The sequence below is a fragment of the Manis pentadactyla genome, chromosome 14 (genome assembly GCF_030020395.1).
Source record: "Manis pentadactyla isolate mManPen7 chromosome 14, mManPen7.hap1, whole genome shotgun sequence".
Classification (NCBI taxonomy): domain Eukaryota; kingdom Metazoa; phylum Chordata; class Mammalia; order Pholidota; family Manidae; genus Manis; species Manis pentadactyla.
Window position 1 is genome coordinate 69,640,501 of NC_080032.1, and position 16,172 is coordinate 69,656,672.

Here is a 16,172-nt window from a genome sequence, read left to right on the forward strand (position 1 = left end):
AGTATGGAGGTTCCTCAAAAAAACTAAAAACAGAAATACCATTTGACCCAGGAATTCCACTCATAGGAATTCACCCAAAGACAACAAGTTGTCAGATTCAAAAAGACAATATGCACCCCTATATTTATTATAGCACTATTTACAATAGCCAAGATATAGAAGCGACCTAAGTGTCCATCAGCAGATGAATGGATAAAGAAGATGTGGTACATATACACAATGGAATACTATTCAGCCATAAGAAAGAAACAAATCCTACCATTTGCTACAACATGGATAGAGCTAGAGGGTATCATACTCAGTGAAATAAGTCAGGCAGAGAAAGACAAATACCAAATGATTTCCCTCATTTGTGGAGTATAACAACAAAGCAAAACTGAAAGAACAAAACAGCAGCAGACTCACAGACACCCAAGAAGGGACTGGTGGTTAGCAAAGGGGAGTGGGGGGAGGGAGGGAGAAGGGGATTGAGGGGTAATATGATTAGTACACGTGGTGTGGGGGGTCACGGAGAAGACAATGTAGCAGAGAGAACACAAGTAGTTACCCTGTGGCACCTTACTACACTGATGGACAGTGACTGCAGTGGGGTATGGGGTGGGGACTCGATGACATGGGTGAATGTAGAAAACACACAGTTTTTCATGTGAAAACTTCATAAGAGTGTGTATCAATGATACCTTAATTTAAAAAAAAAAAAAGGAAAGTGGGGACCAGATAATGTACGGATGAGAGGAAAATTGGCTAAGGTCTCCCTGACAGAGTGAATAGAGTTGGAAAGAAGGAACCTACAAGGCCCAGTAGGGTGCAGAGCCCTGTGGGACGGGATGGTGGGGGAGGGGCTGTGGTTCCGCCTGCTCCTCCTCTGTCCCCTCCCCCGCCCTCAGGAACCGTTTGTGACAAGGCCACTGCTCTGTGATGTGGGCCTGCTGTGCTGTGCCCAAGCACAGGCTCAGAGGTCAGTTGCCTGAGGGCAGCAGTGCGATTCAGATGATGGAGAGTCCTCTCCTGTGTCTGAAAAGCGTTCTAGCTACCTGGCTGAGCTCCAGCTCCACTTCCTGGGTGCCTATCACCATCGGAGGCATCCTGTGGGGACTGGGGCTCTTCCTTCAATTACTCCCCTTCTTTGCAAGTGATCCATCCTCATCACTACCATCTAAAAAACATGGAAACATCAGGAAGGTAAGGAACCCTTGGCCCAGACCCAACAGAATGTGGTTCTCTCTTTTCTCTCTTTACTTCTGCTTTTTGGAGTCAGCTGTAGAGGCTCCTGGGATGGGAAAGAAGAGATCATCTCTTCTCAGGAAAGAATACAAGATCCTCCTTCTAGGCATAAGCCAGGCCAGGCACGAGTTCTGGCAGGAGGATCTAGCCAACGACCCTAGACAGGGGCCAGGTGGCTAAAGGGCTCCAGGCCAAAATCCCAAACCCAGTGGCCGGTGGCTGAGGCCCAGATCCTAAGAATCTGATGTCTGCAGGAGGACAGGCCCCTGAGCACTGATTTACCAGCTGCCTTCCTAGGGCAGGGGTCTAGGGCGAGGCTTCGTCCAGGCTGACCCGAGGGCAGTGCTGAGCCCGCAGTGCCTCTGAGCAGGGGCTGCAGTGGGGCGTTGGCCTCGGGAGGCACAGTGCGGCCTGACGGAGCTCAGAGGGGCCTGTAGGTCTGAGCACGTGTGTGTTTCTTGAGGAGAGAAATCCACTGACGCAAGAAAGCCAGGGCGGGTCCCACACAGAAAATCCTTCTTTACATTCTTCAAGGAAGGAAAAGGGAAAATGTTCTTATCTATGTCAAAAATGAGTACAAGGACAGGACACCTCCGGGCCTGTTAGGTAAATGTAGCAAGTCCTGTGTATAGACACCGAGCCTCTGCAGCTTGTCTATGGAGGTGAGTGAGACTTGGTCCCAGCCTGTCATGTTTTTGGTCCCTCAGCATCACTTGGAGCCAAATGGAAAGAAAAAGTATAAAAAAAGAAGTGGATCTCTGAAAGGTGAGCTTCTGTCAGCCGGCCCTGCCCACCCGAGTCAGCCTGTCTCTCCCGCTGGAGGGCCCAGCTACACGACGCCCCTGAGGATGGTGTTGCCCAGCACGGACGCGGTGGGCTGGAGTGGACCAAGAGTGTCCGGATTGGGAAGGGGGGACTCCAGGTCCACGTGCGGGCATTTAACTTCCCTAAGGTGCCTCTGTGAGGTGGCCCTTGCCATGTCTCCCCCAGAGGGTGGCTGTGAGGGCCGCAGCAGGCAATGGATGTCGAAGCACTTTGCAAGTGGCAAAGCGTTCCCAGTCACGAGTCTTGCCATCGCCGTCAGGGATCCTGTGGCCTTGGACTCTGAGGCTTGGGCTCCAGGCTCTAACCTCCCCAATGTCTCCCCTAAAGGGATGTAGCCCTCAGTCTCCTATAAGACACCTAGGTCCCTGCCTTCCCCACGATGACCCCGTCTTCCGCTTTCCAGCTTGCAGGGAATTCCTTCGTGACCTGGGAGAGATTAAGGACCTGTTACTTCTTCTGAGAAGGTAAAGAATCTTCCCTTCTCCTCTGGGTCCTCCTTCCCCCCAGAGCCTTATGACGGGACTCCAGGGCTGCAGGCAGCCTGGGACTGACGTGGTGGGGGAGACATGGGGACAGGTGTGACTGCAGACCTGGGGGACAGCAGGAGCACTGTGCAGCCAGCATGGGGACCTGCAGGGTCATGGGCTTCAGGCGCTCAGCCCTGCCGGGCCTGCTCGGCCCCTCCTGGCCCTGGCTGCTCCTGGCTGCAGCTCTTGCCTCCTGTCCTCTGCAGCCGCGTGAGGAGGCTCCTTGACAACGGTGACTCTCAGATGTCATCGCAAGAGCAGCCCAGTGAGGGGTCCGAAGCAGAGCCTGCGGGAGCCCAGTGGCCGTGCGGGGAGCCTGAGGACAGCACTGCTCCTGCCGTGGGCCCTTCGGCTCCCTTGGCTCCTCCGGCCACACGCTCTCCACCTCTGGCCTCCAGCTGCTCACCAGGCCTGCTAACGTCCAAAGTTGGTGTCCATTCAGACTCGTCCCGGAGTGACTCTCAGCCACCAGAGCCTCTCCCACGTACTCCTTCCCCTTCCCCACCAAATTCCACGGATTCAGAGCCTTGCCCTCCACCTCCAATGGCTTCCTTTGTCCCACCACCAAGCTCCACTCCGACTCACACTCAGCGTGACTCAATGGCACTCTGCCTAGGCACCCTCCCATGGAGCTCGGCCCCATATGCACACTGGCTGGCTTCTCACACCCGAGTCATCTCAGGCGTTGGTCGCGCAACCTCGCCCGTGCCAGCCCCTTCCAGGTGTCAGGCAGATGGCAAAGCCTGGAGCCGCTCGACCTCCTCACGATCCAAGTCGCAGCAAGAACACCTGCCCCAACACCCACCAGAGGTCTCATTCTGGGGACACCCCACAGACAAACAGGTAGAGGCTTGTAGCCCCTCATTTGTCAACCCTGACACCCAGAAGCTGCGGGAGACACTGATCAGCAGGAGAACAGAGCAGAAGATGAGGAAGGAGAACGAAAAGGGAGATGGGTCAGACCACCGCCTGAATTCTTTGGGGACTGTGAAGTCCCTGGGTGAGAGCACAAAAGGCAAACCAGAGCAGCTGGCCAGTCATGGAAAGCCCCCAGATACTAAAGATTTGGGGGTCCATTTACAGCAGAAATGCGAACAGTTCTTCTGGGGTATCCCCTTTCTACACAGCGAGTCGCTGGAGGCTAATGCCAGGGAATCTGGTTCCCAGCACGATATTCGCTCTGTCTCTTTCAATGGACACTCTTCTGCCTTCCCATTCCGATTTCAGGCTACACGCACAGTAGGGCCACGCATTTCACCAACCCAACCCCTGCCTCAGCCTGTGGCCCCATCCCAGCCCTTGTATCAGCTTGCGGCCCCATCCCAGGTCCTGCCTCAGCTTGTAGCCCCATCCCAGCACAATCTGGAATGTCATACTGTGGAGAAGCAGCGAGAAAGTGAGCAGAAGACCTTACCTCCTATGCTTCAAAAAGCTCAAGTCTTCAGCCCAGTGAGTCCCCTCCCTGCCCCCTCACCTACGTATGAGGAAATCCAGAAGACCCTGGGAGAGACCCTACCTGATGATGGCCACGCATCCTCAGAGGCCCCTCTGACCACACAGGTGAGCAGGCCACCTGCGCAGACCTCCACGTGCATGTCTGTGGCCAGAATGTGGCACAGCGAGATGGCCGTGAGGGCCCACAGAGCCAGCCTGGAGCTGCACCCAGGTGCAGCCACGGCCAGCAGTGAGTCAGGTGGGGAGGGTGGAGGCTGGGCCGCAGGAGTCCCCCACTGCAGGATCACAGTGTTGGAGGGCAGCACTGGGTCCCCTTCTTCAAGTGCTGATGAAGACGGGGAGTCGGTGGTGGCTGAGGAGGCCTGTGCTTAGAATGTCACCTTGAAATCCAGTGTGCCGGCCAGCTCCCAAATTACTAATGTGGATCTGAGGAGATCAGGGACTCCAGGGACAAATAAAATCCCAACACTGCCAAGTGAAAAGGGTGCGATTCAGGATCCGGAAGAGCCACGGCCTGATGCACAGCACAGTGACTCTGAGCTCCGCGAGAAGGTAGCGTCTGGGAAGCAGCCTGCGGACAGCGGCCCTGCTGAGCTTCTTCAGGACTGCGACGCTCCCGCGCTCCCGCAGCACTCCCGGGCGTTTCTTGCCGCAGACGGTTCGGATTCTCAGAGCTCTCTGTGCAGCTCGCAGAGCACATCAACTGGGGACACATCAGCTGTGCATGTGTCAGGTGACATCATGTTGAGTAGATGGGCCTCACATCAGAGCAGCCAGGGGCTGCAGGGGTCCTGGAGACGGGAGGAGCCAGATCAGAGCCAGAGCAAGATGGCTGTCCCTGCTGGTGAGGAAAAGCACTGTAGGAGGTCCAGCCAAGGAGAGCAGGAGAAAAGATCAGCAGAACCGAGGGCCTCCCAGGACAATGGGATGCTAAATAAGGATAAGGAAACAGTAGAATCCTTAAGAAGCAAGTCCTGCCAGCTGGGACAGAAGGAGGAACAGGCTCCTCCAGAAAGCCACCTCACAAAAAAGACACAGCACGTTCCGCGGGGGATTTTCTGCAGTGAACTTCCCCAGCAAAAAGGCAGGCCTCCGTCAGCCACTGCCCAGAGCCAGGGACAAGACAATAGCAGATCTGCTCCAGACAGCGCGGCTGCTGAGGCTCAGGGGATCGCGACAGCCTCGTCCCCTGTGGGACGGATCCTAGGCGAGAAAATCAAACTTCAAAATGGACGTCCTCCCTCGGAGTTAAATTGGCACAAAGGGCAATTCCAGGCTCCCGCAGGAGAACATGGTGCCACAGACTTCTGGTACCACAGGCTTCTCTCCTATGAAGAGCAAGGGAGGGCGACGAGACAGAAAGCCTGCAATCTACAGGCCACCCTGAAGGGCCACAGCAGTGCTGGCAAGAGCAGGCTGGCCAGAGACAAGGACGGCAACAGGGCCTTCCCACCCCCGTGAGCTGGGGTGCCCGGTCAGGCCCAGCCAGCACGGGCCAAGGGCGGCAGGTGCCTCAGCCTGCACCCTCCACTGCCCAAGGCATCCTATGATTCAGAGAGATGTGCCATCTGTTCAGCGGGAGCGGGGTTTCATGTGTTTCCTGGGACAACTTTTCTTCAAGAAAAGATCCATATAGTGTGAAGAAAACTTGGTTTTCCTTACGTCAGCACATCCCCTTAGTGCTGATGGATTCTTCCTACCTCAACTTCCATCATTTCCCAAAATACATGCTTTTCTCTCAGGAGAGGTGGTGGCTTCTGTCTGTGCCCTGCTGGGGGAAGGGAAGGAGTCAGGGTCCGCTCTTCCCACGCAGCCACCGTGGCTTCCCGAGAGGTGGAAATGGAGGTTGAGGATGCCTGTGGTGTGGCATGCCCACCTGCACCCCTTGCCCTCGATGCACCTTAGGTTTCCATGAGAGCCTCATTACAAAACAAAAGCATCTGGACTTGAGAAGATGAGGAAAACCTGTAAGATGCCCCCCAACCCCAGGATCTGGCTCAGCCGGCCCCACTGCTTGCTCTTGGGCAGCTGTGAGGGAGACGTTTAAAGAGGCTGAAATTCCCCTCAGGCTCCAGAAAGTATCTGAAAAGTTCCCCGCAGGCGCAGGGGTGTCCGGGGCAGTGCTTGCCTGAGAGCAGAGGCGCAGGAGACCTCCCCCACCCGGAGCTCCGGGTGGGGAGTAGCTGACACCTGCCGGGCAGCCCCTTCTGTCCTGATGAAGCCGGGGTTGCGGTGGGCTCGGGTCCCTCTAGCTCAGCATCCCTTCCCTCCACCCTTCTCCCACTCAGGAGCAGCATAAAGAGGATGCAGTCCCGGCTCTGAGGGTGTGCGGGTGGGGTGCACAGAGGTCCTGAGGGATGGGCCACACCTTCCCTTCTGAGGAATCAGGGATCAAGGCTGTTGTGGCTTGTGCACAGTCACCATCTGAAGGTGGACCCTGAAAATTTGGGGGACAGGGGAGGATGGCAGCAAAATGGCACACTGCAACCCCCAATGGTGCAGGGACCGAGGAGCCCTGGAGACCCACCGCCATCACAAGCCCAGAGGGCAGGAGCAGCTCAGGGCCCATGGCTCCCGCATGGTGGCCCGCCCTGGGGTCTCCACCCACACCAGCCCCCGGAGCCCAAGAGCTGCCACAGGGACCTGTGACAGAGGGCCAGGCTCACACAGGCAGGGAAGCTTGACTTTCCCACAATATACTGAATAAACCTGCACAGGGCTGGGGTCCTTGAGACTGACTCAGGGTCTCTGACCTTTACGTCCACACGTGGCCCAAAGAAGGCTCCCAGGGAGACAATAAAGAGTAAGGGACGGGCCTGGGGTCCCACAGCAACACTCGCCTGGCTCCCAGCGCTGCCCAGCCCAGGGCTCGGAGGGGGAAGAGGCCATCACACAGGATCTGTCACACAACGGGCTGGAAGTGACCTGTCCAGAATGAGGGCGCAGTCCAGGATGGCCCACTGTGCGCTGTGCTCCAGCCTACACCCCTCCACCCTGGCCGGTCCCCACAGGAAAGCTGGAGTGATGTCAACTTTGCGCCACATGCAGCACACACGGTGGGCCAGCTACAGGGCCGCCCCTAGGGGAGAGTCCTGCTCCAGGAGCCCTGATGCAGGGACCATGGACGGCCCTGCCCCGTGCCTGTCAGGAGCCCCACCCCCATGTGGGCCGCGGTGGAGGAGTCAAATGGGTGCAGACGCTGGTGCCGCACTGTCCCCTGGAGCCGCATCCTGCCTCTGCGTGCAGCTCCCCGGCTCCTCCAGGGGCCCCGGTGAGAGCCCAGCCAGGGCCTGTGGGACTGGGATCCCGGGCAGAGAGACCCCACCTCGGGTCAGGGGAGGGGCACAGAGGGGACCCCAAGGCTCAGGACAGCTGGGTCCTCTCACAGGCCCCTAGAGGTGAGTTCTGGGAACGGGGGTATAGGGGATCGACACCCTTGCAGGTTAAGTGCCACAGATGGGGCTGAAGGAACAGCAGGAAACAGGGTAGACAAGCCCCTGTGCTCTTCTCCTGCCATGACTGCGGTAAGGTCAGCAATGGAGACCCCCACGACACCATTTCTGGCCCTCCCAGACACTCCCAGACCATCAGAGACCCTCCTTCCCAGACCCACACAGGGCGCCCCCAGCCCCTCACATGATGTCAAAGGGCCCTTCACAGTCCTACACACAGAACCTCTAAGGAATAATCACAGATCCCTGCGTGCCCTCCCAGACCCTAATAATCCCTCCCAGAACCTCACAGGCCCTCACAGAGACCCTCACAGACCCAAACAGAACCTCACAGAGACCCCCAAGGCACTCACAGGTACCCTCAGAGACCTTCACAAACCCTCAAAGACCACAGAAGACCAACACAGACCCTCGCCGTGACTGTCAGAGACCCTCATAGGGACCCTTACAGTGACACTAACTGACCCGCACAGACCCACACAGAACCTCAGAGACCCTAACTCGGACCCTCTCAGAACCTCAAGACCTTCACAGACACCAAGACAGGCCCACCCATACATTGGCCCTCACAGACCCTCACAGGGACAGTCACAGACCCACGCAGACCCTCACAGAACCAAACACACATTCACATGGACACGGAAAGACCTCTCAGACCCTCAAGGACCCACACAGACCATCAAAGACTGTCACACTCACTGAGGAAACCTCAAATACCCCCACAGTCCCTCACGGAGACCCTAACTGACACTAACAGAACCTCAGAGGGACCAGTAGAGATCGTCAGAGAGTCTAGTCTCGCGCAGCCTTCCAAGGAACCTCAAAGTCCCTCACAGAGTCCATCACACACACGCTCAGACTCTCAGCGGGATCCAAACGTACCCTCCCCAAACCTGACACACCCTCACGGGGACCCTCACACAGCCTCACAGAGATTCTGACTGAGCTCCACACACCTTCACAGAGCCTCAGGGACCCTCACGGGGACCCTCACACAGCCTCACAGAGATTCTAACTGAGCTCCACATACCTTCACAGGCCCCCACACAGCCTCACAGAACCTCAGAGACCCTCACACACCCTCCACAGACCTTCGGAGATGTTCACAGGCACACTACTCACAGCGACTTACAAAGAGCCTCTCTGACACACACAGGGAACCTCCCAGACCATCCCAGGCCTCAAAACAGCCCTCACAGAGACCCTCACACACCTTCACAATGACCCCCACACAGCCCCACAGGGACCCTTACCCAACAGCACGGACCCTCGCAGAGACCCTCACTCACCGTCACAGTGCCCCTCGCAGAACTTCACAGGGAGGCTCACAGACCCTCGCAGAACATCACAGACCCTCCTACAGACCTTCACAACCCTCACAGTCCCTCATGGACCTACATAGAGACCCTCACAGACCCTCACAGACCTTCACACAACCTCAGAGACCCTGACAGACCCACACAAACACACCCTGGAACCCTCAATACCCTCAGGCACCCTCACAGACACTCACAGACACACACAGGCACTTACAGACCCACCCAGACCATCCCAGGAACCACCACACACCCTCAGAGACCACAAACACCAACACACAACCTTTCAGTGACCCTGACAGACCCTCACAGAGGCCTTCTAAGGGACCATCACAGTCCCACACAGAGGCCCTCACAGACATAATCACCCTCATAGGGACCCTCCCACAACCTCACATCTTCTATCCCAGGCCATCCCAGATACGCAAAGACCCTCACAGACTAACACAGACCCGTACAGTCCCATACAGAACCACGCAGACCCACACAGGGATGCTTGCAGGCTCTCAAGACACACAAAGACCAGCGCAGATCCTCACAGACCCTCAGAGAAACCCGCTCAGTGACACTAACAGACCCTCACAGAATCACGCAGGTCCTCACAGAAACCCTCACAGACCCAAACACAGACTCACACAGACCCTCACACACACTCACATTGACCCTCACAGACCCTTACAGACATGTTCAATGGACACACAGCAAACCCGCATGGGGATCTCCGCAGACTGTCACAGACACATATAGGGACCTTTATAGACACTGAGAGACCCTCACCGACCCTCAAAGACCCTCAAAGAGACTCTCACAGGCCCTCACCGAGACCCTGAAAGACCCTCAAAGGGACCTACAAAGACCCTCACAGACACACACAGGGAAACTCATGGACTTTCACCCTCAAAAAGACACTCACAGTGATACTAAGAGACCCTCAAACACCCTCATGTGGGTCCTGACGTACCCACACAAGCCCCAAGACAGACTCTCACAGAGCCACATAGCACCTCACACGGACCCTCACAGAAAACCTTATGGAACCTCACAGGGAACCTATGAGACCTTCAGAAACCCTCACAGGGTCTGTCAAAGCGGCTCTCACACACCTTCCCAGAACCTCACAGAGACACTCACATACCCGCAAACACACCCTGAAAGACCCTGAGGGACACTAACCGGGACCCAGACAGACCCTCACAGGGACCCTCACTGACCCACTCAGAACCCCACAGTACCTGACTGGGACCCTAACAGAGACCATGACAGATCCTCACAACCCTCAACAACCCTCACAGAGTACGTGAGACCATAGCTCACAGACCCTCACAGACACGTGCAGCCCCTCAGCGGCACCCAAACTTAGCCTCCCAGCACCTTCCGGACCCCTCACACTGCCTCACTCAGCACTCTTCAGATACTGCAGACACCCATGACCCTCACAGAGACCCTCCCAGACCCTCAGAGGGACCCTCACCGACCCTCCCAGACCCTCAGCGGGACCCTCACAGAGACCCTCCCAGACCCTCCCTGGGTCCCTCACTGACCCTCAGAGACCCACACAGACATGCTCACACAGCACTCATAGTCCCACCCAGACCCTCAGTGACACTCTAATATTCCCCAAGGTTTAATTTATACACTCCAGTGGGTCATTCATTATTGGGAGGCAAAGGTCACCCTTCCTTCCCTGCCTTGAATATTAATCTAACTTTAGTGTCACCATTATGCCTGATAACAAGATTAGTAGAGTCTAGTGTAGCCCAAGTGGAATTTTCTTGATTTCTTAGTGGACCACTTCGGGTTCTCTCGGAAGCAGAGGCCAATGTGGAATCAGACACGTGAGTGATTTGCCAGGGAAACACCTGTGGAGGAGAAAGAAATGAAGGCGCAGGAGCAGGTGCGGAAGCGTTCTCACTCAGCACAGGTCTGACACCCGCAAGGAGAACAAAGAAGAATGAGGATGGTGGAATACGGGACGCAGACTTCAGGGCAAATCTGACAAAGTCTCAGCCAGGCCTATGGGGAGCGCCACAGCACAGGCCACCAGCAAGGGGAGTCCCACACTGGGCAGGAGAGCCCTGCTTGTCAGTCAGCCCATCACTGGCTGCGAGGGGCCTGGGGAGAGCACGACCTCAGCACAAAGGCCGTGGAGGGCCCTAAAGACCCCAGAGGTGCAGTGGAAATATGCCCGCTCCTAAAACTCACAGCCCTAATTGCCCGCCACAATCCTAGAATTCATACGAGTGTTACAACTTTGTGCTCTAACACAAAGCCTAAAATTCAACCCCCTTCACATCTCTTCAAATTTTCTAAGCTACTGGGCTATTTCTCTACAATTGTACACCACGCATGACCACTTACCACTCTAACAAGAAGCCAAAACTCAGCATCCCTACTACTAGACTTGACTTGACAAGAAGGCGTCAAAGTCCATTCACATTTTCACCTAAAAGTCTCACAGCTGGTATCAAACCAGAAAGGCCTTAGCTAACTACACTGCGTTATCCTTCCGATAACAATTATTCCAGCCCCGAATTCCCTCAAGTAACCTACATGATTACCACAACACAAATCAGCAGGGACCACCCTGTCACAGTCACAAGCCAAGCAGCCACTCTTTCCAAGAGATATCACAATCTCTATACTGCCAACGTTCAGGGAATACCCTATTGTCCTCATCTTACCTGGCACATCATCTTGAAGCAGATTACTAAATTACTCTCTAAATTATTAAATACTTCTTTCTTGAAACACTCTCCCCCGCTGGTGTCTCAAACAACACAGGGTCTTAATTTTCTTCCTACATCAGCAGCCATTCCTCAGTCTCCTTTGCTGGATGACCCCATTCTTCACAACTTCTCAGGGGTGATGTGTCCTGGAGCCATTGAGTGTCACCATTAGGCTTTGGATCCCTTCTCCACCAACTCTTACTCTCTGTGCAATCCCATCAAGTCCTTTGAAGCACAAATGTACATTTTTTCCTCTGGGATGGCAGTATGTAAAATGAGACCCACCATCACTCTTTGCCTTTTTATGCTTGAATTTTCACTATAGTCCTTACGGTTGCCAGGTGTTTTATACAGTATGTGTGTAGAAGGACTTAATATCCGCCCCCACCCTATGATGTACACTACATGTACATGGTGAGTGCATTACCACTGGATTCCCAATGCCTAAAGTGATCATTGCTATGTGCTAAGCACATATTAGTGAGTGAATGGGTGAATGACTGAATTAATAAATGCCCAGAAAAATTATCTGGAACGATAGCCAGTATAAGAAAGAGTACTTCTATCTGACAAGAGGAATCAAACTTACCTAACACTGGTTGAAGTTGGGATTGGAGATTGGTCAATGAGGATGTGAACTGTTCCTCTAAGGCTGAATTCTATTGATTAGATTCTCACGTAGCTCTTATATAATGAAAGTCATATTATTAACATATGCTAATGAAAACTCTTCCAAGTTTTGAAAGTAAGTATTCTCAAAATTAAATTCTCTGAGTAGTCAATTCATTTTTCAAGAAAAAAAGAGTCATTCTTTTGGATATACAGGGAGTCAGAAACTTAAGAAGCCATATATGAACTGCAAGCTAGCAAAACTGAAAACAAATCTCAAAGGCACATGTGAAATACTAGTAACAACAGGGAAAATAAAAATAATCAAAACTCTTAGTTGACTTATAGTTTAAGTAAGTGTGGGCTTAAATGCTGATGAGTAAGTATCCAAATTAATAATAACCAGAAAGTAAAATCCTTAAGAAATCATTATGAGAAATAATCCTGATGGAAGTAAAGATATTCTTTGGTGTTTGTCTCATGCAGGATGATATTATAAATACTAAAGAGCTGTAGATCTTTAGAGAAAAATACTAGCTAAACATGTATTAAAAATGATGATCATGATTCTAAAATTTAAAATAGGATATGCAATGTCCATGACTTTTAAAATATAAAATATAACTCAGAAAACTTAAGTTATTCAATAAAATCTACTAAAGGAAAAAAAAAACAAGAAAGAGAAGAACAAGGAAGCACCCGCAAATGGAAAATATGAAATAAAGTAACAGGAGTAAATCCACATCTGGTTATGGTCAGTACAAATACATGTGGGCAAAAAACATCTCCCAAAAAGGACAGATGTTCTATAATTGATATTTAAATAGCTATTTTGTTTATAAGAGACAGGCATACAAAATAATAAAGGAAAATAAAAATGGGGATGGGAAAAGCACTAATAAAAGGATAGAGGGATATTTTGTATCGGGAAAAGCTATAATCTACCGGTAGACACAGGAGCCATGGACATGCCTCTACGTAACACAGAGCTTCAGAATGCATAAAAGAAAAATGGACAGAAATTGAGAGTGAAAAGTGAAAATATTACAATTCTAGCTGGTGATTTAACCCTATAAAATGAACAGATGAGATGTACAAAACAGTAAGAAAGTACAGAAGGATTTTAATAACACAATTAAAACACTTGATCCTAAGTTTTGCCCTTATAAACCACAGGTCAGCAATAAATTGGAAAATATTAACTTCAAACACAAAAAATCTACATGTTAAGTTGTAAGTTTAAAAAATAAATTTTATATACTATCATAAATAATTATGGCAAAAGTGATACTTTGCATCAGTGGACTAGATGATTAAGGACTCATGTCAATTTCCTACTCATTTGGGAGAATAAAGCAATGTGCCTCCCTACATTACACCTTATACCAAATTAAAATCCAAATGGGCTAAGGATCTAAAAAAAATAGTATTAGAAGAAAGTACTATTATTTTTTATAGTACTTAATATAAAAAAATAGTACTAGAAGAAGGAATCTTATTTATCTTCTTGATGTAAGGAATACCTTCTTAAGCAAGACACAAAAAGCAGAAATAGCAAATGGACATATTTAAATTTAAAACTATGGAAAGAAATGATATGTAAGATTTCAAAAGAAGACACAAGTCACATTAAGAAAATATTTGCAACAAATAAACTCTCAGAATATAAACACTGAGAATTTGTTCATCCTTTCATTCTTTCAACAAATATTGAATGACATGCAGGTGGTGTGTTAAGTTTGTGCAGTCGATAGGAAAGCAAACTCGTTGCTTTACTGCACCTCTCATGCAAGTGGGGGATACAGGAATCAGACAGACAAGCAGACTGTTAGGAAGCACACTTGGGGCCCAGGAGGACAGACTGGACCACATGCTCCAACCTTGAGGAGGCAGGTGCCCCGCACGAAGAGCTTCAGCCTTCCCCCACGGAAGGGCATGGGATAGAGCCCAGCACTTGAGGAACTGAAGAGCGTGGATGCGGCCCTGCAGTGGTGAGATGAGCTGTCCTCAGTGACAGTGTGCAGACGTGCAGAAGTGCAGTGGCTGCTGATGCTCCACGGCAGCTTTCGTGTTGGGTGCACATTTCTAGTGTGACCGTCATTACCTGGAAAGACAGAGGGGAGAGAATTCCAGCTCAATTATACTGACACAGTGCACAGTCACCAAATGGAACACCTTCCTTGTTCAAGAAGTGGATATTCTAGCAGAAACCTGGATGCAGGAGTATGTCATGTGAGGTCTGAGGGGGAAGCGTTCCAGACAGAGCCAGTAGAGAGGGTGAGGCCTAAGGGGAGCATGTGGATAATGCTCCCGGGCAGGAGGAGCCACAGGGCTGCAGGTGGGGCTGAACAGCTGCAGGAGGGGCTGCATGGCTGCAGGAGGCTGCAGGAAAATGTGATCGAAGAGGTGCCTAGGGCATGTCTGGAGTCACTATCACACTTCATCCGAGCAGTGTGCAGAGAAGGCATTCAGCAACTCTATCTTAAGTAACTAATAAATACATGAATGACTAATGTCCTTCAGAATATTGGGAGTTAAGGGAATTGAATTGGTTTACAAAGAATGCTATGAACAATATTAAAGTTTATGGACTCTGACTAAGTGTCTGTAGGTGGCAGCTACACTATCGTTTCAGCATCAGCATATGAGCATCAGCTGCCTTACTTGCATCTCCATAAAACTGATAGAGGCAAGGATGTGGATAATAGTGCCCACTTCCTTACACTAATCATATCTAAGGTCAGCATCTGAGGAGAGACAGAAAAGAAGTGAAGGTATCAGAAAGATTAATCAGATGTCAGATTAAATTAAGATACAATGCATATCCCACGTAAATTATGTTTGTCACTGAGACATGTATTTACAGGAGGGAGGAGCAGATGGTTAACCCTGAACAGCAGAACAGCAAAGCCATGAGAACACTGAAAAGAGGCAGAGCAATGATATAACCAAGGAGGTGAAAGACCTACAAGACACTCATGAGAGAAATTAAAGAAGACACCAATAAATGGAAACACAACCCGTGCTCATTGATAGGAAGAATTTGTATTGTCAAAACAGCCAACCTGCTTAAAGCAATCTAGAGATTCAATACAATTCCCATCAAAATACCAACAGTATTCTTCCATGAACTAGAACACATAGTACTAACATTTATATGGAACCACGAAAGACTCGAAATAGCCAAAGCAATCCTGACAAGGAATAACAAAGCTGGGCGGATTATGCTCCATAACTTCAAGCTCTTCTACAAAGTCATTGTAACCAAAACAATTTGGTACTGGCACAAGAAAAGATCCAATAGATCAAAGGAACAGAATAGAGAGCCCAGATATAAACCAACACATATATGGCCAATTAATATATGATAAAGGAGACATGGATATACAATGGGGAAATGACACCCCAGTCAACAAATGGTGTCACCAAAACTGGACAGCTACATGTAAGACAATGAAACTGAATTATTATCTAACTGCATACACAAAAGTAAACTTGAAATGGATCAAAGACCTGAATGTAAGTCATGAAACATAAACTCATAGAAGAAAACATAGGTAAAAATCTCTTGAATATAAATATGAGCAACTTTTCCTGGACACATCTTCTCAGGCAAGGGGAACAAAAGCCGAAACGAACAAATGGGACTACATCAAGCTAAAAACCTTCTGTACAGCAAAGGACACCATCAGTAGAACAAAAGGGCATCTTACAGTATGGGAGAATATATTTGTAAACGACTTACAACAAGGGGTTAACATCCAAAATGTATTAAGAACTCACACGCCTCAACACCTAAAAAGCAAATAACCCGATTAAAATATGGGCCGAGGATATGAACAGACACTTCTCTGAAGAAGAAATTCAGATGGCCAACAGGCACATGAAAAGATGCTCCACACCACTAATTATCAGGGAAATGCAAATTAAAACTACAAAGAGCTATCACCTCACAACAGTTAGGATGGCCCACAACCAAAAGACAAGGAACAAGTGCTGGAGAGGAGAAAGGGGAACCCTCCTACACTGCTGGTGGGA

General features: G+C 50.8%; 1 protein-coding gene across 1 annotated transcript; it reads left to right on the forward strand.

The window, feature by feature from the left end:
- Nucleotides 1-722: 722 nt before the first annotated feature.
- Nucleotides 723-7,019, forward strand: LOC130680649 (spermatogenesis-associated protein 31E1-like). The gene is made up of 2 exons (XM_057491663.1): nucleotides 723-2,513; nucleotides 2,783-7,019. The coding sequence occupies exons 1-2, from the start codon at nucleotides 2,362-2,364 to the stop codon at nucleotides 4,401-4,403; spliced, it is 1,773 nt and encodes a 590-aa protein (XP_057347646.1). The 5' UTR covers nucleotides 723-2,361; the 3' UTR covers nucleotides 4,404-7,019.
- Nucleotides 7,020-16,172: the final 9,153 nt, after the last annotated feature.